This window comes from Podarcis erhardii (genome assembly GCF_964252035.2).
Source record: "Podarcis erhardii genome assembly, chromosome: 5".
NCBI lineage: Eukaryota > Metazoa > Chordata > Lepidosauria > Squamata > Lacertidae > Podarcis > Podarcis erhardii.
The window spans coordinates 37,776,002-37,799,731 of record NC_138509.1 but is presented as its reverse complement, the minus strand read 5'-3'; the positions used below and the strand labels follow the sequence as shown (position 1 = coordinate 37,799,731).

At 38.8% G+C, this 23,730-nt stretch overlaps 1 protein-coding gene across 14 annotated transcripts in view; it reads left to right on the top strand.

Annotated features, from left to right (window-relative positions):
- EXOC6 (exocyst complex component 6) overlaps positions 1-23,730 on the top strand; it is a gene marked incomplete at its 3' end in the record, with an annotated part of 98,324 nt that overhangs the window by 43,768 nt on the left and 30,826 nt on the right. For 7 of the 14 annotated variants that reach the window (XM_081863214.1, XM_081863208.1, XM_081863207.1 and 4 more), the window contains exons 16-19: positions 532-643; positions 1,442-1,576; positions 6,662-6,841; positions 18,904-19,045. In XM_081863214.1, the coding sequence (XP_081719340.1) occupies positions 532-643; positions 1,442-1,576; positions 6,662-6,841; positions 18,904-19,045 (569 nt within the window). Of the gene's footprint in view, positions 1-531; positions 644-1,441; positions 1,577-6,661; positions 6,842-12,352; positions 12,383-15,990; positions 16,015-18,903; positions 19,046-23,730 lie in introns of those variants that run through there. The other 7 variants (XM_081863211.1, XM_081863209.1, XM_081863212.1 and 4 more) reach the window with 2 other exon arrangements.

Here is a 23,730-nt window from a genome sequence, read left to right as displayed (position 1 = left end):
CAAAATAGTAAGACATTCAGGTTCTAATAGATGGGAGAAATTCATTACAAAAATTCATTACAAAAAAAGGCTTCCATTTAAGCCAGTCTGAAAAAGATCGCTTGGTTCTAACTGGATAAAATGTGCAGTTCCCTTTTGCTTTCAGAAATCTGGAAGCTATTTCCAGTTTGTCATCAAGCTTTGTGCACTGTTGACAACTGTAAATTGCTCTCCCTTCACACATACTGACCTAATAAATAAGACTTCTGGGTCCTCATCTCTAACCAGAAACTATTAAAATATGCAGATGATTACCCTTTCCCAATTATGCTATGAACATAGTTCAAGTTTTTCATAAATGCATATCTTAAAACTTTGTTAAACTGTTAACAAAGCAGTTGCTTGACTGATGGCCTGTCCTCTATTGGAGGTGAACAGATTTCTACTTAGTTATCTGGGAAAGGAGAAAAAAGGCTGCACAATTATTTTAAAGTTTAATCATTAGTGGTTTAATCATTCGTTTTCAAAGCATCTTAAATTTTTGCATTTCAGTTCAACAGAGATAGATGATATGCTTAGAAAATCGACAAATTTGCTGCTGACTCGAACTTTAAGCAGTTGTTTACAGAACCTCATAAAAAAGCCTCACATAGGTTTGACGGAGGTAAGTTTTGAAATGCATGCTTCAGTGTTCTGGGTGCTCTTGTGCGTAGTTCTCTGATTCTTCAGACTTTCCCTAAGAGCCATGCATGTCCTCCAAAGCTTCTCAACTAGAAGCTCCTGAAAGGGAACATACCCACCAGTATAACTATTCTTTGCTTGCACTCTGCAGTTACAAAGGGGAGTTTGGGGCACATTCAATCTAGAGCCCTCTCTTGGTTTCACCCAGGATAATGGTGGCACTTAACAAGCCCAGAAAGTTATCACCACCCTGCATGAACTGTGATGAATGATATAGGATGCATTGTCCTCTCCAAGAAATGGGAATTCTGTAGTTGGCACAATGTAGTGGCACCCGCCCTGTGGAACGCCCTCCCACCAGATGTCAAAGAGAAGAACAACTACCAGACTTTTAGAAGACATCTGAAGGCAGCCCTGTTTAGGGAAGCTTTTAATATTTAATAGACCACTGTATTTTAATATTTTGTTGGAAGCTGCCCAGAGTGGCTGGGGAAACCCAGCCAGATGGGTGGGGTATAAATAATAAATTATTAGTAGTAGTAATAGTAGATAATGTATTAGATAATCCTTAATAGATAATAGTAGGTTCTCTGAAGGTGGAAAATTTGCTTCTTGTAGCAATGCATTTACAACCTTGTAGCTTTTGCTAATAAGCATTCTGAATAATCTCTTTTAAATTAGTTGTGCCTCTTCTGCTATAGTCGAATCAAGTTCAGTTGTGTATTGCAAATGTATTTTATCAGAATTTGTTCCTTTTCTGTGTTTTTTGTTGTTGTTAAAGCTGGTGCAAATTATCATAAACACAACTCATTTGGAACAAGCGTGTAAATACCTTGAGGACTTTATAACCAACATTACAAATATTTCACAAGAAACTCTCCATACTGCAAGACTCTATGGTCTATCGACGTTTAAGGTATGCGAAGAGTTACCATCTTTTGGTTAACATTTTAAAATACACAGGTCCACAAGGAAGACAATTATTCTTTTCTAGGTATAGCTTGGTTTCGTGCTCTGTTTTGGGAGGCAGGTTATGAATGTAACAGCCAGGAATGTGTAACTCCACCAAAAATATTATGCAACACTACTGTGGCTTTAGTTCATTATTATTGTGGGGCAGATGTCATTGTTTTTCGATGGTTCTCTTAATTTAAATTGGGATAATCTCATTAAAGTTAATCCATGATGAACTGTGTGCCATATAGGTCTTGATGGGGTCATATTGGGAAGGAAGTAAAACTGGAACATGTTTGTGCCCAATATTGTCAAAGCTACACCTACATATTTCTCAAACTTGATCATACATGTTGGTAGTTATCTCATACTGTTTTTAATTAACAAAAGCATGCCATTGTTTCCCAAGGAAACACAAGTGAAAGAATGTTTTAATTAGGTTGCCTGGCTAGAATTATTGCACTGGCATCGCATGCCTTCCATACATCATTGTGGTCCTTTAGATTTGCCCTCTTCTCTGGAAGTTTGAAAGCCACAAACAAACTTCTTCTGCCATTAGGGCTTGGAATAAGAAGCAATTTCTCATTCCTTGTATGCTAAGGTTACCAGATTTTTTTCCAATGAATCTGGCGACACTTTTCAGCTTCAGTAGGAATGATAGGATTTTGTCAGGGGACTGATTTGTAAATCCAGGGACTGTCCCCAGGAAACGGGGACGTCTGGTATCCTTATTGTATGCACAATGATTAGCATCGAGTTTTACTCAGAGCAAATCTACCATATTGGCCTGAATATAAGCTGCACCTGAATATAAGCCACCCCTTTAAAATTGGAGGGGAAAAAGAAGAGGAAAAATACCCGAATATAAGCTGCTCCCTTCCTCGCTGATCCTGGCTGCATACTGGGGGGGGGGTCGCGCTGCGTTGCCAGCGGCCTTTCCCCTTCCTCACTCTCTCCCTTCCTGGCCTTGGGGGAGAGGACAGGGGTCTACACATGGGGCGGGTGGCACTTTACCGCGCTCCTGGCGCTGTTTGCCCTGCGCTCCTGGCTGCATACCGTAAGGTCGCGAATATAAGCCACACTTTAACTTTTCACGGTCGGAATTTGGGGGAAAAGTGAGGCTTATATTCAGGCCAGGCCAATACAGTATTGAAACTAATGTGCCTAACTTAGTCATGTTCATTAATTTCAGTGGGTATACTCTGTGCATAACTTAGTTCAGCTGGTCTTCAGCTGATGGGTCGGGACCCACTGGTAGGTCTTGGCCTAATCCAGCGTGGGGAACAGCAGGAGCACTACCACCATGCAAATACATTGGGACAGATTAAGAAACTGGCATCCAAATGCATATTGGCGTTAAAAGTGTGTCCTGGATCTGGAAAGGTTGAAGATTCTTGACTTAGTTGAATACCACCTCATGTCTCTAAGTCAGTACAGGCGAGTTTCTATATAACTTATACCCTAGCACCCTGGCAGATTTCTGGTGGAATATCTCTCTCTCTCTCTCTCTCTCTCTCTCTCTCTCTCTCTCTCTCTCTCGTGTGTGTGTGTGTGTGTGTGTGAGAGAGAGAGAGAGAGAGAGAGAGAGAGAGCTTTCCCCTTCCTTGTCTGCAAGACAGTGAACATTATCCATTTGCCAGAGAATGAGGCAAATATACTTTGTACAGGTTATTAATATTTTACACCTGAGCAAAAACAATGCAATTTGGAGCCAAAATAAAATGGCGGGAATAGCTGACAGATGAATATTTTAGAGATTGCAAACCAGGACTTATTAGAGCTGCAGGCAGCTCTGTTCTGTGCTGCAAAAGGCTCTCAATGTTTGACAAATATTACTCCCAAATAAGAATATACAAGATGGCTTGTGCTAATATTCTATTCCCCCCCCCAACCATTGAATAGCCATTCTAACCCTCAGTCCCAGCCCCATTTCACATACTGTTTTTCAAACTCTTCAGCTACAAATTTAGTTTGGTAGGTAGAGTGAGGAGCTGTTGTTTTGAGAAACCTGGTTCACACACCCTTTGGGCTTATGGGATGTTTTATGGTTTATTCAATCCTAGAAATGGTATTTCCCAGAGGCAAAAAATATTTGTTGAGTATGTTAAATAAATAAAATATATGGAGTGGTAATGTAAAGCGTAGCATAGTTTCAAAGTTGATTCATTTAGTCCTATAAATTTGTTGCATTTTGTAAAATAAGTGACGAACACACAAAAACAGGCATTGGTTGGTTCCATGACAGCTATATCTTCCATTTCAAATAATTGCCTTATTGTGTATACACCCAAATGCAACAGGATTTCACAGACCAACAAACTAAACAGGATTATTTCTACTGAGGCTAGTTCTGTCTTCGGTACTTTTAATTTTGTAACTAAATCTTAAAATAAACCTATCAAATTCCAATGTTAATCTCTGTTGTCAAGGTTAACGGAGGACATAAGAAAGATAAAGGCATGCTCAAAGGAATTAATACCATGCTCCTGAATTTTCAGCCTTGGGAACACTTAATTTGAGGAGTTGCACTGTTATGAATTTTATAACCAGGGCAAATGGCAAAGATGACGTTTTCCATGTGTGCATGATCTTCCTACAGGATTTGCTGCATTGTAGCTTTGATCCCATGGGTTGGTTCTGTTGGAATATGGAACCACATTTTATGAACTTCCAAACAGAATCTTATTTTCATATATATAACAGAATCATAGAACTGCAGAGTTGGAAGGGACTTCAAGGACCATCTAGTCCAACCCCCTGCAACTAGATCATCATACATGACAGACAGCCATCCAGCCTTTGCCTAGCAGGGCACTGGAGAAATCGTCAGAATCCTACTGATGCTGTATCTGCTTAATACAAATATTTATTATAACTGTTTCTTACTGGGAATCTGCCACGCATAAAAATAATGGCTGTCTCTGCAGCTATGTGTCTCAAACACCCCCAAATAGAAAAGGATACACATGGCAAACTTCCTTTGGGCCATCAGGGAATCCAGCAGCACAGGACTCAACATTACTAGACCTGGGCCCGGAATTAGAGTGGTGGCAGGTGGGGGGCAGAATTGGTAAACTTGTGCCTGCCAAAAGGAAGCAGGCACTGCCTTCTTCTCTTCGGATGATGCAAGGAGCTGTCAGGCGAGACTGCTTTCAAGAAGCTAATGAACTCTTGTTTTCTATGATCGTTGAGAAAAGTTTTGTTCATGGATGGAGGGGTTACTCCTTTGCAGCTGAAAAGATCTCAGAGCTATTCTTCCCTCCCATGGACCCTGTTTTTTTGGGTTTGATTCAGAGAGAAGGTAGACGAAGGAGAAGAGAGTCTTTGGCTCTCCCTTCCCATCCTCCTGACAGTCATCAGTTTTCACTCTTTTACTTAGACAAATTCATTATGGTTTCCCATGTGCCATGTTTAATGTTGACGTTAGGACTAGGATGCCCAGCAGGTCGTAGGAACAGGGCACATGTTACTGCAGCACTGGTGGGCGGTAAAGAAATTTTACCATCAAGAAAGATGCATTAGTGGGCGTTAGGTGTAAAAAGGTTGGTTGAGTGGAACTCTGGAACCCAGACAGTTTTAGTGAAAGTTTTAATGGATATTCCATGTGAAACCAGTTGTAGCAACAGCTATTTTTTGTTCCTGTGTCGTTATTATGTTCTGTGAGAGTTCACAGTTTGCTGCCTATGTGTATGCTGCATCTTGTGTATACTCAAGAAAGGAATGTACTAGCCTGTCTTCTGTGCTTTGGCTTAACCTTTTCTTTCTTTCTATTTTCACTCTGGGATTAAGTAGAAGTATTGATGAAGGGCCTCTATATCAAACTATATGCACATTATCTAATTGTCTGTGGGACCATGCTGTGACTGTCATTTGCAGTATCTAAGCTCCTGGAACAAAACAAAACAAAAATCCAAAATTAATTGCAAACAAAGCCCAGCCAGGTTATAAAGGCATACCCCTTTGTACATTCTTCCCCCCACCTCCTGCTCTCTATATTACTAAAAACGTATTATTTTTACCTCAGAGAATCACACCAATGCATACGCTTCACTTGTGATGGAAAATCCTTTTTTTATTAATCCTTGTGTACCTTCTTATGGAAAGCTGAATACATCTCATCAGCCTAGCTATCCTGCCGTTTGGCATGCTCTGCTCTTGTTAACTTCATCTCCTGGAGGCAAATTGTATCACTCTTAATATGTTAAAAAAAACACTAAAACTTGGATTTCTCTCTTGCCATTCTGTTGTTTTTTTTAAAAAAATGATACACCTTATGCAAAATAGTGTTCTGTGATTTCAAATTTATTGGTTTCCAGTGTCTTTTTTAAAAAAAATGTTATTAGTGAAGTGTCTAGATGCTCTACATAAATAACTATAGCAATCCCTATTTAGTCTAAAATACATCCTTACCAATAAGAATATACAGTTGTGTATTACTTGCAGTTTATCATTCCAAAACATTAAAAACATGAAACAATTACCGTCCTCTCACAAAGTTTGTCAGTTTAATCAAATTAAACATAAGCAGAGCCCTGCTGGATTAGGCCGCCCTAATGCAGCATCCTATTCCCGCAGTAGCTATCTGGATGCCCAGGGAAAATCGGACTGCAAAAGCACTTTCCTCACAAACCATGTGTTTGTTTGGGCCCTGGGTGTGAGAGCCAAGGTGCATGTGCAGAGTCCTGGCTGAGAGCAAGTAGGCTGAGAGGGGAAGTGTGTCAGAAGAAAAACCCGAAACCAGTCTCTCTATATTAGTAATATGTATTAATGTATCATTTATATATGAAACGAAGGCACATTTTTGTAATGTTTGTTGTTCCTTGAGTTGCCTGTTTTATTTTTTCGCTTCACAGCAGAGGGATAGCAAGTCTCTATGCTGTGAACAGAAAAATAAAACAGTGGTTTAGAGATGGACTCCTTATATAGATAGATCTGAATTACAATAACAACGATTGACTCTCTCACTTCTTGACCCTCATTTGCTGCATTTGAAGAATCTCTAGGATACTAAAACTGCAGCATACTTCTGTTGTTCCCCACTCCCCAGGATGCAAGACATGCTGCTGAAGGAGAAATTTATACCAAACTTAACCAAAAGATTGATGAATTCATCCAGCTTGCTGACTATGATTGGACAATGAGTGAGCCAGATGGGAGAGCCAGTGGCTATTTAATGGATCTTATTAATTTCTTGAGGAGCACCTTTCAGGTCTTCACTCACTTGCCTGTAAGTATACAAATTGCAAGTCATTGCAGGTTTTATTTGTAATACAGTCTAAGGGTGCGAATGACACACCTGGTGGAAGAAACAACAGTCCTGGGACTTGTATCAAACTTGCTTCAATCACAGATAGACCCAGTTCAGAAATGGGCTGAACTCTTGAAAAAAGAGTTCAGCATTGCAGGATTGGGTCTTGCTTAGTCTCAGGATTATGCATTCCCCACTCAAGCCCTTCTCTGGTCTGGCCGCTGGAGAGTACCAGAAGTTTCCTCTTTCTATTTGCAATTAATCATAATTAAGCACACTGTCTGTTTACAGGGAAAGTGCAAACCCTAGGCTTGTTGTGGTTTGTTTCCATCTTAGCAGGGCCACTGTGATCTTCTAAGCAGAAGTTGGTCCATTCCCTCCTTTCCCTTGCCAGAATTAACCATGCTGTAGTGTTTCATCTGCATTGGAGCTAACCAGAATTTGCTTTATCCGGAATTCGCAAATGAGATTCCAGTCCTGCCTTCTTCTTCTTTTGCTTCTCCTCCTCCTCCTTTTTTAAAGAGCCCTGGCTAATGTTAATCATGGTGCCAGTGCCAACATTATTCTCTGCCACAGCTAACAATGAAACTGCAAACTTGCTATATTTCATTTGAATCCACAACAGTGGTGAAATAAAGCTTGGTTCTTGTTTTCTTCTTTTAAAGAAATTCATTTTCAAATGCACCGTAAACCAATGCTTATTCACTTATAATTGCTAGAAGATAAGAGAACCAATAATAATTCCTTACAGCATTGGGGGAAAACACTGCATGTTATGAAAATTCTCATTCCAGAAGTTCATAAACATTGACTGCTTTTCTATAAATCTGTCGATTTGAGGTTTATAATAACTTGCTGTGAGATGAGTTGTTTTGTTTATAAAAATATTAATCTGCTGCTCCCTCATATAAAGTATCAAGGTGGTGTCCAACAGTATATACAAATGAAATAAACTATAGGATAGCATAAAACCAGCACAATCTCCCATATTGTGAATGGTTTTGCAAGTGAAACAGCTACTGCACAATTAAGTTCTTTTAAAAATGGACGTTTGCACACAATAACGTTTTCTACATTTTGTTCTTCCACTGCCTACCTTGCTACAACAGGAAAGTGTTTAGTGTTTACAGAGCTTTTGGGAAACATGGTGTAAAACGACTGTAACTCCGCAACACAGGTTTTACAAGGAAGATTTTAAACTTTCCCCCTGAATCGTTTATTTTGTTTTGTTTTTTAAATTGTACCCAGACTAGATTTTTTTTTTAAAAAAGTTTTAAACTATGTTGAAAACCACTTTGAGTTTCTTCCCCCTAAAATATAAGAAGTATGTAAACTGTTGTTATCAAGTCAAATATTCCTTTGCTTCAAGTATGTGGTCATTGTCTATTTTATGTTCTAGTTGTTATTTTGGCTGCTTATTAATTGGCTGGTTATATTTATGAAAATAAATATAAGTTAACCTGCTCGAGTTCGACTTAAATTTTATTTCATTGAAGGCAATGGACTCCTTATATTACAGGAGTGCTTCAAGAATAAAAATTATGTCTGGTCTCTGCGATCCATCCCGTCCAGTACAACTTGTTTTCTTGTTTTGTGTTTTACACTATATCTAGACAGTACTGAATCAAAGAAGTTAAGCTGGAAAACTTCTGAGATTCATTCAAAATCTATAATTCTGTGCTATGCTCTGGCACAGTGCAAACATGTTAGATTTCCTCAGTGGATTGTGTTTGGCTGCATTGGCAAGTGACAGAGATACATCTAACCAATGTGATTCACCATGGCCATATTTGTACTAAGAGTTTCCCACAAGCTGGCTTTCTCCAGATGTTTACTGACACATGTTCAACCATGGCTGGCCTGCAGATGTTGTGCAATGGAAGAGAAGTCAGTATGTCAAATATCAGGTTGTAGCTGAAACCACTTTAGTAGGGATTGAGAGCAACAAGGGCAGTTGAGAAGGAGGAGATGGATGCTGGACAGTTCCTTCTGAGAATTATTTGGCAGGCTTTGCCTGGATCTTCACTTGCAGCAAGATTATAGACAGTCACTTTACATCACATTGCTGATGAATCTTTCCTGTGTTAAGAAAGCTAGCTCATGAGGATTCACAGTTCTGTTCCAGGCCTTTGCCTGCTGTGCTGATTTTCAATTTGCAGGGAGTTTCCAGATGTATTCTGGACTGGCATACCATGCTGAAGGTATGAAGGAGGGTTGCCTTCTTGAAAAGATGGGGGTAGCAAGACTTGGTTCCAAGAGAAGCAGGATTTCAATTCATGGAAAGGCTTGGCTGACTAGATCAATGAGAAGCCTTAGGTGAAGGTCTTGACATTTGGTTGGTAAGTAAAGGAAATTTTACTTACAACATCATTCGTATACTGCCCAATGAACAATGTCTTCTGGTGGCTAACGATAGAAGTTTGAATCCATGAAAACAGGGAGAGCTCATACAGTGAGAAATCAACTGCATTAGGAAACCAAATAAATAAATAAATGGAAACCTATAGCAGGAAAACATACATTAGTGCTCCAGAGCACAAAAAGAAAGATCTTAAAATGCCTGTAAAAACAAAAAGGCCTTCATTTGGCACTGAAAAGACTTAGGTGCCGGGAGAGTTTTACACCTGAAGCAGCTGTGTGTGTACAGAGGGGTGAGGGCAAATCTATATCTCTTGAAAAGTTTTTGTTTGGGAGTTGATGGGGTGGGGTGAAGTTTCCTTAGAAAAAACCTTTTCCTCCCCGCCAAAAAGCAAGCAAACAAAAACACCCTCCTGCAGAGATGCTGATCGAAGCCAAGTTTGTAGACAGCATCCACACCATGCTCTGCACTTCCCAGGTAGTTGCAGGTAGGGGGAAAGCTTCTTTTATTGCTGAGAGACAGAGTGACCATATGAGGTTGCTCTAGCTCAGTGTTTCCCAACCTTGTGCCTCCAGCTGTTTTTGGACTACAATTCCCATCATCCCTTGCCACTGGTCTTGCTAGTCAGGGATGATGGGAGTTGTAGTTCAAAAACAGCTGGAGGCACAAGGTTGGGAAACACTGCTCTAGCTGAATCAGATAATTGGTCCATCTAGTCTACCTGTGACTGTCCAGGGTCTGCAAGTACCCATTGCCTCCTAATCTGGAAAGTGGGATTCATAGGTTGTTATTAAGAAGGTTATCAGAGAGATAAAGGTGGCTTTGTTTTAGTGCAGGAGTGGCCAAACTTTGTTGGTCCAATAGGCTCCAATTGGTAGCTTCTCGGTGTGTCTGATTTATGCTAAAAGCAGCCTGGGTTTGCATTTAATGCCAATTTTCAACAGCTGTGAATGTAAGCTGCTCTTGTGAAGGAACAATTTGGGAGTATTTTCTAAGATTCCCAATTGTTCCTTTACTGTCCTGCACCCGACATCATATGCCGTCACGTGAGTGACAGGTAGGCTTGGCATGGGGGAAATGGACTTGCAGACCAAATTGAGAGGCCTGGCAGGCCTAATTTAGCCCATGGTGTGGACGTTCCCCACTTATTCAGTAGGGAAATGTATCTTAAACTATTAAATACTATGTCCATTGATACTTGAAGCAAGTGTGTTTCTAGGATCAGATTGTAAGTTCCTAGGCCACAAGGCTGTAGGGGAAATCTCCCCATATATATGTCACTTCTGTAGGGTTGTAGTAGTTGTGAGTTTGTAGTGTCCTTAGTGAACACAATATATTATGCAGCCATGCTCTTTGACTTGTGCCTGGCTACATCTTTACTATAGAACATGACCAGAAGCATAACCATGAAGTGACCTGGCATGATCTCATTGGACAACAGATTCCAGAGGAGTCTTTCTCCAGAATTTCTATAATATCATTTTTCAAGCAAGTGTCACTTATTTACTTTTGACTTCAGGGATGAAAACATCTAAAGCAGACACTAATGTAGAGGCAGCAATGTAAGGTGTGCGTGTTTTACACTTGCCTGTGAAAGCCTTTTAGTCATAAGTGTGTAGCTTGGTCAGTTTCTTAATATCTTAGCACCTTTTTGCATACAATGAATGGATTTGATCCGGTTTAGCTAGTCTATGGATGGAAATGCTCTTTCCATATATGGAAGGCACTGAGATCCAGTAGAGTAGAATAGGAGCCACTGACTTTTTTTGGAAACTGGAGAAACTGTGGTTGGCACTACACACAGATCCACTGCAATGAAGTACACATCAACTTAATGCTTCTTTTGAGGCTAATTTTGGTCAAGGGAGTGGATTCCATGCACACCAGGAGAGGTTTCTCTGGGCACATGAGTGCCTGGAGTGGAGATTTCCTGCCTGAGGCACCTAGGCAGGTGATCTTTGCTGACCCCTCCTTCCTATTGAGGCTCCCTATTCCATCTCTCACACTGCTCTGGAGGCTGCAAAGGAAAGGGAGACTAGGTGAAGTTTGTCTCCCGATCTTCTTCCTCCAGAATGAGTGGAACACCACTGAGCACAACTCTGACTCCAGCCTCATAGCGTTTAACTATAAAGTACATCTGCAGCCCACAATAAAGCTATCTTGTCTTTACTATGAGATACTGAATCTGCACAATTATCCTTATTGCTTGTAGCTACTGTGGTGTCATCTGGTTGCTAGATATGTTTCTTTAGCTTCGTTTCCCTAAAAGTGTCTTTGTATTATATTTGTCTGTGTTGCCACTTGATAGCAACAGCATTGTTGTTGTTTTTTAGGGCAGTTTTTTTTTTTTGTATTTGTACTGAAAACAAGCCTTTTTACATTTCTGATCCATTTAACGGATGGATGTATTTATTTTTAAACACTGTCTGTTACTATTCCTTACACATATTTTTAGCAAAGTAGCAAAATAACAGATTGATGATGGCTGCGATGTAACATTTCCCCCATGTGTGAGCTGAAAGCACTTCTCCATTCACACAGACAAGGGTTGATGCTTCCTTCTGTCAGTGGCTTCTCATGACTCAAGGGATGCTGCTCTGGAGAAGCACTGATCTTGGAGAACAACGTTTTGCCGGGGCAAGGGGTGTTACAGGGATCTGCTGCTGCTATAAAGGGGCATCCCAGAAGCCCCAGTACACAGTAGTAGACCATCTGCAGAGATTTGGATTAATCCAAGGAGTTTTGAAATTATACGTTCCCAAAGCTCTTCAAATAGCACTTGAAACGAAATCTACCCAGCCTGTCTGCCGGAAAATACTGCTTATGCAGGATATTTTATTTCTCTGGCTTCTAGCACTGTGCTGTGTATTAATTCATTACACTTTCAGAATATCACTTAAAAATTGTGTCTATTTGGCTCTTACAGCTGCAAACAGAAGACTAATTTGGCTGAACCATGGCAGATCAATCTCAAATAATAATTTCGAACCATTCCCATCTTCAGGAAAGAAAGTCTATTTTCTCAAGAGCCCTCCCCTACCCCCTCTGACTGCTACCAAATGCAATTTAATGTTGACAGTGCATTTTTATTTTTTGTTTTGTTTTGATTGCCTTACTGGTTTCCTTCTCAGAATAACAACAATGACCATGCAGCTATGTCGGTAAGTAGATGCAAGCTGAAGAAAAAGCATGCACATGGAAAATTTAAACTATGAACTGCCTGCAGGCTTATTGCTTCAATTCTGAGTGACTTTATTTAAAACCCCTCTATTTATACCGATCTGACTCTATACTAAATTGTGTAGTTGCATGCAGAATCCAAGTTGAAGACTAATCTTGGTTTTTGGACATCAAGGCAGAAGGAACCTTTTAAAGCCTCATAGAAACATGATAGGGCATGTGTTGCATCTGAAATGAGATCATTCAAAGGAGACCATAAGACCTCTTGGATGGGAGGTCAGGTGTCAGAATGCAGCTATGGGGATGTGCATACGAAATAAGGTTAAAATGGCTAGATAGTGGCTGAGAATAAAGAGCTGGTGAAAGTTTTAGACAGTCTCTTTCAAAAACATACTTTTTGAAGTGAGGAGAATGTCTGCACCCAAATGTATTTCTTAAAAGATGATGGATTGCTTTAAAAGATTCATGCCCCAATTATTTTCAGGTCACCGACTCATTTTGAGTAGTTTACTTTGGTCCAACATAAATATTTGCATTATAATGAATAACTGCTACTTTCAGATTTGCTAGCGATTGGAAAGCTTCGTCCTTTATTATTTTTTTAAAAGGCTGATGCAGAATTGTGTTCTACTCATTTACCCACAGGACACTTTCCCTACTTTATAATGATTTTGCATCAACACTTCGGTAGAAAAAGTATGCAACAAACAAGATATGATGATCATGTTAGTTCCACGCGTGTTGTGCTATAAGCATAAATAGTTGCAAGGGATCAACTCATTCCACTGGGATATCTGACTTTCTGAAGACAAATTTAGAGGACAATAAAAATGCTTAAAGATATTGTTGCAGATAATGCCAGGGTAAAAAGCTCATGAAAGTATTGATAACATGAAAGGTAATTCTGGCTGACAGTCATGATGGCAGCCATAAGGAAATCTGATGTCCTAAGTGCAAAGCAGTCCCCCAAATGGCTACCATATGGCAGCCATGCCTTCTCCAGTTATCTCTAGATAACACAATATTTCATTTGCTGGTCAGGGCTGCTTCATGCATGAAAACTATAACATGAGCAGATCCCAGTTATACATCATAAAGCTTCACTTGTCTGAAGCATACACATGTATTTTATTTCAATGCATATTCACCATTAAAGCATGTTGCAAAGCTGCATTTGGTTGTCTCTCTGTAAAATAGCATATTGGTATGTGGAGTATAGTTTGAAACCTTATATCCAGCTCAACGGAATATTTATCCTTCAGTCACGTATTGATAATTCTTACCATTCATGATCTTCAATCTAGTTGAAAAAGTGTGCTTCTAAGTCGTTGCTTCTGTTGTTTGATTCAAATTTTATTCAGTTGCTCATGCAAATCTATTCCTCCCCAATCCCTGCCCCTGTTTTAATTTCTGTACATTTTAAACATGTAGAAAGAATGCAGTGTGTGTCCTAACTTGCTTAGAGAGTACAACTGGAAAAATGCCCTCTGACACTAATGTGTTTCCTGGATATTGAGACCCATCTCTAAAACAGCAGATAGAGGCACTGAAGGGATGCAAATTTTCCAGTGACTTAGTCATGTTAGTCTGTTGCAATGAAAACGAGTCTTCTTTTACCTTATAGACTACAGAAAGGCGTTATAGCATAAGCTGTCATGAACTACAGTCCCCATGATCACATGCACCAGGATTAATGTATGGAAGATGTCCAGGCTTACTTATAACCACCTTCCAGCTGTACTGGTGATAGTTATGAACATAGGGAATTGCTTTGTACTGCATCAAGCCACTGGTCTACCTAGCTCAGAACTACATTGACTTGCAGTGGCTCTATGGGGTTTCAGATGGGGAGATGAAGAATGTGAAAGTATTATTAGATTGTTTATTTATAATTTCTCCACTAAGAAAAAAGAAATTGGGTGGTTTGCCCAGCATTGCAGAGGAAGTCAATATGCTGGAGTTAGAAACTGATCTTCAACTGATTTCCTAGCAGCCTTATCCATTTTCTCAAGTAAAACTTACAGTCACCTTGATTTGCTAAGAGCTAATTGGCCTTATCTTTCCAGAGCCATTTGGCTTCCCCTAGCTCTGCTAAGGATTTTGCTGTTATGTGTTTGCTTTCACCTTGGAGTTCCTCAGAAAAAAACATTTGCAGATGCTTTAATTTAACTGTTAGCAATGGTGGAGGTAACACAAATGAGGTGAACAACTGAGTTAACGTAATCCAATTATTGTGTGGTCTAAAACAGACTTTTAATATTCTGAAAAAAATGTGGGATATGCTGTTTTCCCCTCAACAATTATATATAAAAAATCACTGGCAAAATTAGATATTGGTGGAATGAAAATGGTTAAAGTTTGTCTGATAACTAAGCCTTTCCAAGAGTCTTTATGTTCATAACATATATTCAGAAACCATTATCACAGAATTCAGACCTTTGTTTTAAGATCACAGTCATGTACCATGATCCTAAAAAGCTGCTAGCATATTTGCCTATGATGTTCTTGTATAAAGCATCCTAATTACTTTCTTAGCAGCTATTGCCATGTGGATGTTAGTTTGACCATCTTAATCAATTGCTTCTGTGTTATAGAAATTGCAAATATTCCCAGCATGCCTTTTAGATCAGTTTTTAAGAGACACAGTTGTAAACACATCTATTATTATGATTGTTGTTGTTGTTTCTGATATTTTTATGAGAAGGGGTAATTTAGTGCTGCTATTAGATCAACAGGAAGATTCAATTCTTGCTATCAGGAGAATACTTGATTTAGCATTCTTAAATATGTGAGTTAGCCTTTAGATTCGATACATTGAAAAGAAAGCTTCTGCTTAATGTGTGATTTAATATTGTTAAACTAATTATGAAGCTAGACTTTCAGATGTAACAGACAAGTCTTGTTGTTCCCTGTTTGCTTGGGGGATTGTGGATTGTGTTTTATTGTTCCCTTGATTGGCAGTAAAAGCCTTATTTCACAGCTTGCAGCGAGGAGCTATTGGATAAAGGGTGGTGGCGCTCCACAAGCTATATTCAAAAACTGTCAATCAAAAGCCCACGTAGGCTACTTAGAGAATGGAGTTTCTTACTGATTCTTCCAAATGTCATCTCATGCTGTCCTTGATTGGCATAGCCTGGCAGGGAGGATGGATGAATCTGTCACCGGCTGGTTAATTGTGTTGCCGGTCTCAGTCTGACATCAGGTCTTTGACTCTTAAGTGGCTCAATACAAAACAAATTAGCAGATTGTAGTCATATTTCTCATCCTATATGCTTTGACTTTGTTGAATGCAGTCCATAAATCATATTGACTGACACACTACTGAATGATGAAAGCTGCTTTTGAGACAGCTAGCTATGAGTCTAGAAAGCAGCACCGTGAAGGTGCCATGCAAGAAGGATGCATATGGCTGACCCTTTGGGAATTTCCTAGGAGCCAAATGTCTCTTTACAGCAATTGTTCTTAAGAGAAAAGCTTTCGGATACTACAGAAAGGATTTAACATGTCAGCAGATTCTCTTTTACAAGTTCCTTTGAAATCTAAGACGTTTGTCTAAGGGTTTTCTTTTTCTCCCAAACTTGTATTTCAGCAAATGTGACGGGTGGGTAAGCTGAAGGTGTCCTATCTTCTAGCAGGTGTTATTGGTGGTTTCTTTTTTAATGTAAGAGAATACTTATTTCTTGAACTTTGCCGTGATGGTATACAAAATATGGATAGCTGTAATTGATGAATCAAGACAAAGGTGTTAGTAGTTGTTGGGTAGTAGTAATTGTAGGGAACCAAAATAAAACCGTTTCCCCCCCTTAAGTTAAATATACATAATGGATGTAAGAGCATCAAACAGGGATCCAATGCTGATGATTAAGGATGATTTTTAAGGCCAATGATGAACATTCATTCAGAATCAGTGCAATAATGTTATAGTTTCTTACATGTAAGAAATTGAAAGCGTTGGGTAGCAAAAGATGCTTCAAACTGCCCTGTTAAGTCTAGAGACATGAGCTCACTTGTTCAAGATGAATTTGAACAAATACCTCCTTTTAACCCACCCTCATTTGCCAGTTTTGTGCATTTTTAATTTGGAAGACCTGTATACTTACAACAATTTAAAAGTTACTGGTAAACTGAGCAGTAAAAAACAGATTCAGGTACCTCTGACTTACAGTTAAAAGTTCAAATGTTTAGACTTGGCTTCTTTATCTTGGTCCAAAATGAAAACCTACATGATCTCAAATGGTTATAACATGTTCCTTTTCCCTCTTCTGCTTTTTTTTTTGGACTGTGCCATGAGAGCAATAAGCCTGTAGTCCGAGTGCATAGTTGAAAGCAATTTTAAAAATTCATTTTAGGGGGTTAGCATTTGTCTACCATTATAACAAACATTTAATGTATCTGTATGAAACCTAACTCTTAAAAAGCCACACAAATTATCATGCTGTGTATTGTAACCATTACCTTGTGCTCCAGTACTATTGTAACCAATTTTAAACAACTGAATGCATAGGTTTGGTGAGAAATGTGAAATGGAGTATTTGTATAACAATATAGTCCATAATATAATTGCATTTTGGATTTAATTGGATGTTATGCTTTTTGATAACTTCACTCATATGCTTACTGTTACTACATTACAGTGGCATCCAAAAAATTATGTAAAATAGGACATGGAGCTGATTTGATGGGGTGCTGCATTAAATCAAAATGCAGTTGCTTCATTAAATCAAAATGTTATTTCCATCAAGTATCTTAAATCAGCTACATCATAATTGAATTAAGCCCATTGATTCTTCTTTCCTTCTCCCCGCCCCAATTCTCTCCTTTCCCCCCATTCATATTGATATTGTTCCATTTGGGGAATTAGAACTGCATGTCCCCCAGTCTGGTCACTGCTGGGTTTCAGACATTTCAAGCATGTTCCGGTGTGTGTTCATTTATTTCTTTTTCTGTTGACACTTGGTTTGTACCTGCCAAATGTTAGTTTCATAAAAGCTTTCAGTTTTTAAATGTCCACCAAAGAGGATGTGTCATGGACCATGAACAGAACATATACTTTAGTATCCAGTAATAATAAATACAAACCAAAAATAGGAGAATTTTCAAAATTGAGTCTTTTTCTGTCTGTTTGGTTCTAAAGGTAGCTGAACACATACAGATGCTAAGTAGGTTATCTGCCCCAAATAACCTTAAACTTTAAGTCATAGTTCAAATCTATAATGAGCAGCTTAACCTGCCTATAGAAACCAAAGAAACTTACTTTCTCTTCTATTTTTCTCCTTTTGAATCAGTATGTTTGGTACGCAACAAGATAGAGGCCTGGTTTGCATGTAACATCAAACCATGGTTTAAGTAAGCCTTTGTTAATAAACTATGATTAGCATTACATGTGAACTATGCCCCTATTACTGTGGTTTGTTAGTGAAAAAAATGCAATGGTTTGTTCTTGGCTTACTGACATTACCTTCAGTATGGCCTAGCGTTACACACGAACCTGGACATATAATGCAATTTAATGCTTTATTTAGGAATGGCATCATTCTTATTATATAGCGCAATTCTGTGCATGTTTCCAGAGAAGTAAATCCTATTGTATTCAATAGGGCGTACTTCCAGATGTGTAAGACTGCAGTCTTAAGATGCAACCCAGTGATTCTTACCTAAGAGTAAACCTGATTGAACCCAGGGGATTTACTTCTGAGTAAACATGCACGGGATTACACAGTCGAGCATACTAGTGTTTAAACTCACAAATTACCAAAGTATTAAAGCAAATTCTTATATTTTCCAACGTATTTAATTTAGAAATGAGGAGGAGCCCTAAAATGTTAGTAGTAACTTTTGTTAAAATTCTTTAACTATTCCTTCTGATTAGATTAGAATTCATACCTGTGCTTTGATCCAGCCACTTATTTAGAAATAATTCCCATTAAAATAAATGAGACTTGCTTCTCTGGAAATGTGTATAAGCTGTTGTGTTGGCGTGTTTAACCTGCCTTTTCTATCACTGGCACTGACATTTATGCTATAATTACTGGAGCAGAAATGTTTACCATGAAACATGTATGTATACTTGAACAGCAGAGGGCTTCATATGACTTCATAGATTAATTATTTTTAGAATTATCGTTCTCCCAGATGTATAGGTGCATAGATAGAGAAGGGAATATTTGAATTGTCAAGCTTGAAATGTGTAGCATTCCAGGAAATCCATTTTAATAGTGTTAAGGCAAGTGTTTTCTGTAAACCTGTTTTATGATGTGTGTTGCTGAATGTATATAACTTGTTGGTTTCAGTTGTGTGTTTACATATTAACATTGTCGTTTGAAAATACTATTCTAAATAAAGCTACTATTCGTAAACAGAATTTTAAAAAATTACTGTACAACAGGAAGATGTAGCATTTACTGTCTGTTTGTTCTTGGGCTTTGTAAATGTGGGAGAAAATGACCATTCTGACAAAACATACTTACCTATTCTTACAACTTCTTGCCTTTTTTTTTAATAGGGAAAAGTGGCGCAGACTGCTTGTATGTCAGCTTGCCAGCATCTGTCAACTTCCCTGATGCAGATGCTGTTGGATAATGATTTAAAACAAATTAGCATGGGAGCCATTCAGCAGTTTAATTTAGATGTCATACAGTGTGAATGTAAGTATGAGAGCCTGAGCTATGAGTTATGAGACACTCATTTTTGTTTAGCGGGAGGATGTAAATATCCATTATATGTGCATTACTGTAATAAATAAATGTGGAAACTGGGGATTAATGAGATCTTTCTGTTTATTCAAGCAATGGTTCAAGAGTTGTTTGTTTATTAAATTTGTATGCCACCCTTCATCTGAAGTTCACAACATTGGTTGGATACCTTCTAGAAGGCTAGTAGTTTAATTCATTGGAATAAGAGAGAGTAACTTAATAGATTTGTAACCATTTAAAATCCTTATTAACATTTACACTAATATGTGTTGGTTTTTCCTCTGAACTGCAGTCAAAACATTATAGGTTCTAACATTTGCAGTTGTAGGCAATATCTTCTGATAGTATTTAATTCCTAAAAGAGAAAGTCTTAGGATCAGTCTGTAAATCACTTGAAACTTAAGCAACTGAAAAAAGAGAGTTTTATTTGCCATTCATTTTAAATTTGTTAGTATTTGTCTTTCAGAAACTGTTCTGATGAGTTTCTTTTCAACAGAACTCTAAAAGAACCAATTGAGAGGTCTTAACATTTAAAAAGTTTATTAATATATTATACTAATTCAGCAGTGGAACAAATGGAATAGGGAATCTCAGTTCTTCAAAATTGTAATCACACAATGCCCTGCCCCCATCTCTCTCACCCTCCATTGTATTTTTCTCTTGTTATTTGTTTGTTTTGTAACACAAAATAAAATCTGTAATAAAAACTAATGAAAAAATGATTTTAAGCAAACAACTGGACATTTCCATTTTTGGCTGCCATGAATTGCAGTAAAACCAACTCTTCGCTTCTCATATACTAAAATGTCCTTAATCTGTTTTATAAAGCTATATTAAATTTGCTCAGTTTGTAAACCCCCCCCCACATTTCCTGTTTGACATTTTTAACCAACTAAGAGATCATTGTGGGTTTTTTGTTTTTCATAACATAGTGGTTCGGCATCTGTTGCGATGCATCTGTTACAGAATATTTTGTGTGGTAGGAACCGTTACATAATGGCTTTGACAAAACAAAATAAAAAAATTCCTTCCAGTAGCACCTTAAAGACCAACTAAGTTAGTTCTTGGTATGAGCTTTCGTGTGCATGCACACTTCTTCAGATACCTGAGGTATCTGAAGAAGTGTGCATGCACACGAAAGCTCATACCAAGAACTAACTTAGTTGGTCTTTAAGGTGCTACTGGAAGGAATTTTTTTATTTTGTTTTGACTATGGCAGACCAACACTGCTACCTATCTATAATGGCTTTGAGTTCCTTCCAACCTTATAATATTTATATTATTGTAGAAAAATGTAACCTTGGGTCTACAGATTATACTGTACTGGAAGGAGAAAGTAAAACCATGACTTTAATACTGGAACATGTTTAGTAAGATAAGTCAGTCAGCTGTTACTGGCTATATTAAAGCAAGTGCTTTGATACTATTTTAAAGGAAAAAATAGTAATGAAGAGTGAGGATGGTAGGACCTAACTTCACAAGTAAAATATGCTCTTGCTTCAAATTCAGCGGGAATCTTTGCTTGGTAGGAAATGTCATTGTTTCAGGTCACTCATACAAGTGTTACTGACTCATTACTTAAGGTATTAAAAAGAAGGTCTAAGTTCACTTCCAGAAGTTCAAAATAGGTGATTCAACATTTGTAAACTTGAGCTGTTCCCTGAAAAATTCAACTAAAACACAGGCAGCCTTGCTTAACGGGTGTGCTACACACACACACACACACACACACACACACACACACTCTCTCTAGAATGTGCTGAATTTGCTTTCTTTCTGACATTTCTTTCACAAGCTGTGCCATTGGCACATTCCACGAATCACTGTGCCAGCTGTGATTTATGATCTTACCACCCACTCCCTTCAGCTTCGCCCCTCCTGGGTCAACATTTTGAGCTTGGTACTTGGTGACAGTGCCATTTACACTAGGAAGTGTCTTGCTACTGTATGCGATTAGATGATGGGGAAAAAGGAAGTAGCCAATATACCAAGATGTGATTCCATGAGCACTCTCGCATCTGATACAGAAACCTTTTGGAATTGTTAATTGACTTTCGGCATTCTAGCTGCTACCAGATTTCACCATTATGCATCACTGAAATGTCCAGCGAGACAACTAGTAGAAGTTGTCTAAAAGGCAGCTTATGCACAGTTCCCAAACCTTTCCCTGCAAGGTGCAACCACAGGAGAGTTTTGGAAGTATTACACAATGCAGTCTTAGTTTACATAGGATGATAGACCTGGCCAGTTACCAGAATGCCATGTGAACTGAATGTGAAGCATCACTTAGTGTCCTCTGCAACATTCCTGGTTTTCGTATCATAGGGATGTCTTAGCAGACCAAACAATATGGGCAAGGCTTTCTGTTGGTTTAAGGTATAGCATTATAACTTAACAAATCCACACATGCAGTGTGGTGGCTATTTTCTTTAAGAAATGTGTAAACTGCTTTCTGCCTTTAAAACCATTCAAAGTGATTCATAGATTATGTGTTCACTTTAGCAGCAGATGTTCATGTTTTAGGCTAACACTCATTTTGTCATTCTGAACTTCTGAATGGCAGCTTTGCAGGGAGGTAATATCCTAGATGTGATACTGCAGCTTGCTACAGCGAATTCAGTTTTTCCTTTTGTCTCACAAGCTGAAGTGGACCATGCAACTGTATCATAAACATGACAGCTGATCATTATTCCTCAACCAAGTGATATATCAGAAAACATAGCAGCAGAATAAAATTACAAATAGTTTACAATATTCAGGTTACAGTCAGAAGCCAGACAAGTAAAAAAACAAAACAAAACACTGACCAACAGCCTACTGAAAAAGCCAGCTTCTTAACCTGGTGCTGAACAAACCACAGTGTAGTGGACAATTCCTCAAAGGTTGAGCCCTTTGCTAAAGAGGCGAGTTCTGGTAGCATAATAGCAGTGACATCTATGTGTATGTGAAAACCCATTGGAATAATTAGAGAATCCTTGATGTGATATTTTTTCCTTGGAACCAAACCATGAACCATAAGGGTGTAGAATTGATTTTCTTGAATCCCACTACCTTATTCCATGTGGCAGACTATATTTGAAACTCAGCGGTGGTCTGTGAGGAAAATCAATCCCATACTCCATAGACTCACCTAAAGTAGCCCCCCTTTGATATTGCTGCCCTTGCCTAGATCTTGGCTAAAGCAGGTGCCCAATGTATTTAGACAGTGTCTCCATTATACACATGCACCAAGGGCTTGCTTTAGACCATGAAGAACATCTATCAATACTCGGTCAGGGTCTGATTAACCGATAGAAATTGCTTGGGATGCTATGGACAAATGCACTTGTTCTCTTTCTCTCTCTCTCTGTGTGTGTGTGTGTGTGAGAGAGAGAGAGAGAGAGAGAGAGAGAGAGACAGAGATACATAAACTTGTCTTATGGACATGTCTTATGGAGATACCTCTGAGTTTGGGGACTCTGTCTCAGATTGAACTGGATCAACTCCAAATATGGATAAAACAGGGAGATCTGTTTGTAACTATGACATAAAAGCAATGCTTACTGTGAAGCCTCAAATAATAAAATTTTATTACATTTGGATGAAGCACATTTAAATTCAAATACCTGAGTCTACACCATGTTTCTTGAAAGTAAGATCCATTGGAAATCAATGGAACTGATTTTCAAGTGGCATAGTTAGGACTGTCATGTAAAAATGGGCATACTGCAGCTTGTCTGCTTATTCCCTTTACCTGGTCTATAACATAGCCTGCATACTACAGTGGTACCTCAGGTTACATACGCTTCAGGTTACAGACTCCGCTAACCCAGAAATAGTACCTCAGGTTAAGAACTTTGCTTCAGGATGAGAACAGAAATTGTGCGGCGGCACGGCAGCAGCAGGAGGTCACATTAGCTAAAGTGGTGCTTCAGGTTAAGAACAGTTTCAGGTTAAGAACAGACCTTCAGAACAAATTAAGTACATAACCAGAGGTACCACTGTAATTGCTCAGCTTCTGTATGGTTTGCATTTTAATGTATGGTCTTCTTACATAGCTTTTACACTCTTTTGAATTCCATTATGAACAACTTGTTAAAGGCATAAACACAACGTTCTATCTTTTCTGTAACTCTGCTTAGATTATTCTGCCTGTTTGGATCTTTATGCTCCCTCCCTTCTTACTGTCAGTCTTCTACCATGGTTAGGCTTAGGGACTAACCATCCCATTTTGCCACCGGAAGTGAAATGGGAATGTGCCACTGCCTTCCTTCAGCCATGCCACCCCACCTTCCACTGCTGCCACAATGCCTCTCCCCTTGCCACAGCTGTTGAGTGAAGGGGCATTCTGCAATGTGTTCCTGCTCATCTTCTCTGCCCCAGGTCCGAGAAAATGAGCGGCAGTGTGGCACACCAGAACGCCTCTCCTCCCTCCAAAATTTGGCGAGAAGGGGATATTCTGCTAGTGGTGGAAGTGATTGGGCAGGCAGGGTGCTGCCTCTGGTTAGGCTAAGAAGATTTTATAGAGCAAATGCTATAATGACAAAATTAGATGCTGACAGCTTTGGAACTGATAATAATTTTGAAAGCCTTTTCTGATAAATTCACCATGCAAAACAAAGAAAAGCTGCCTCCTTTTCGTGCTATTTGGGACACAG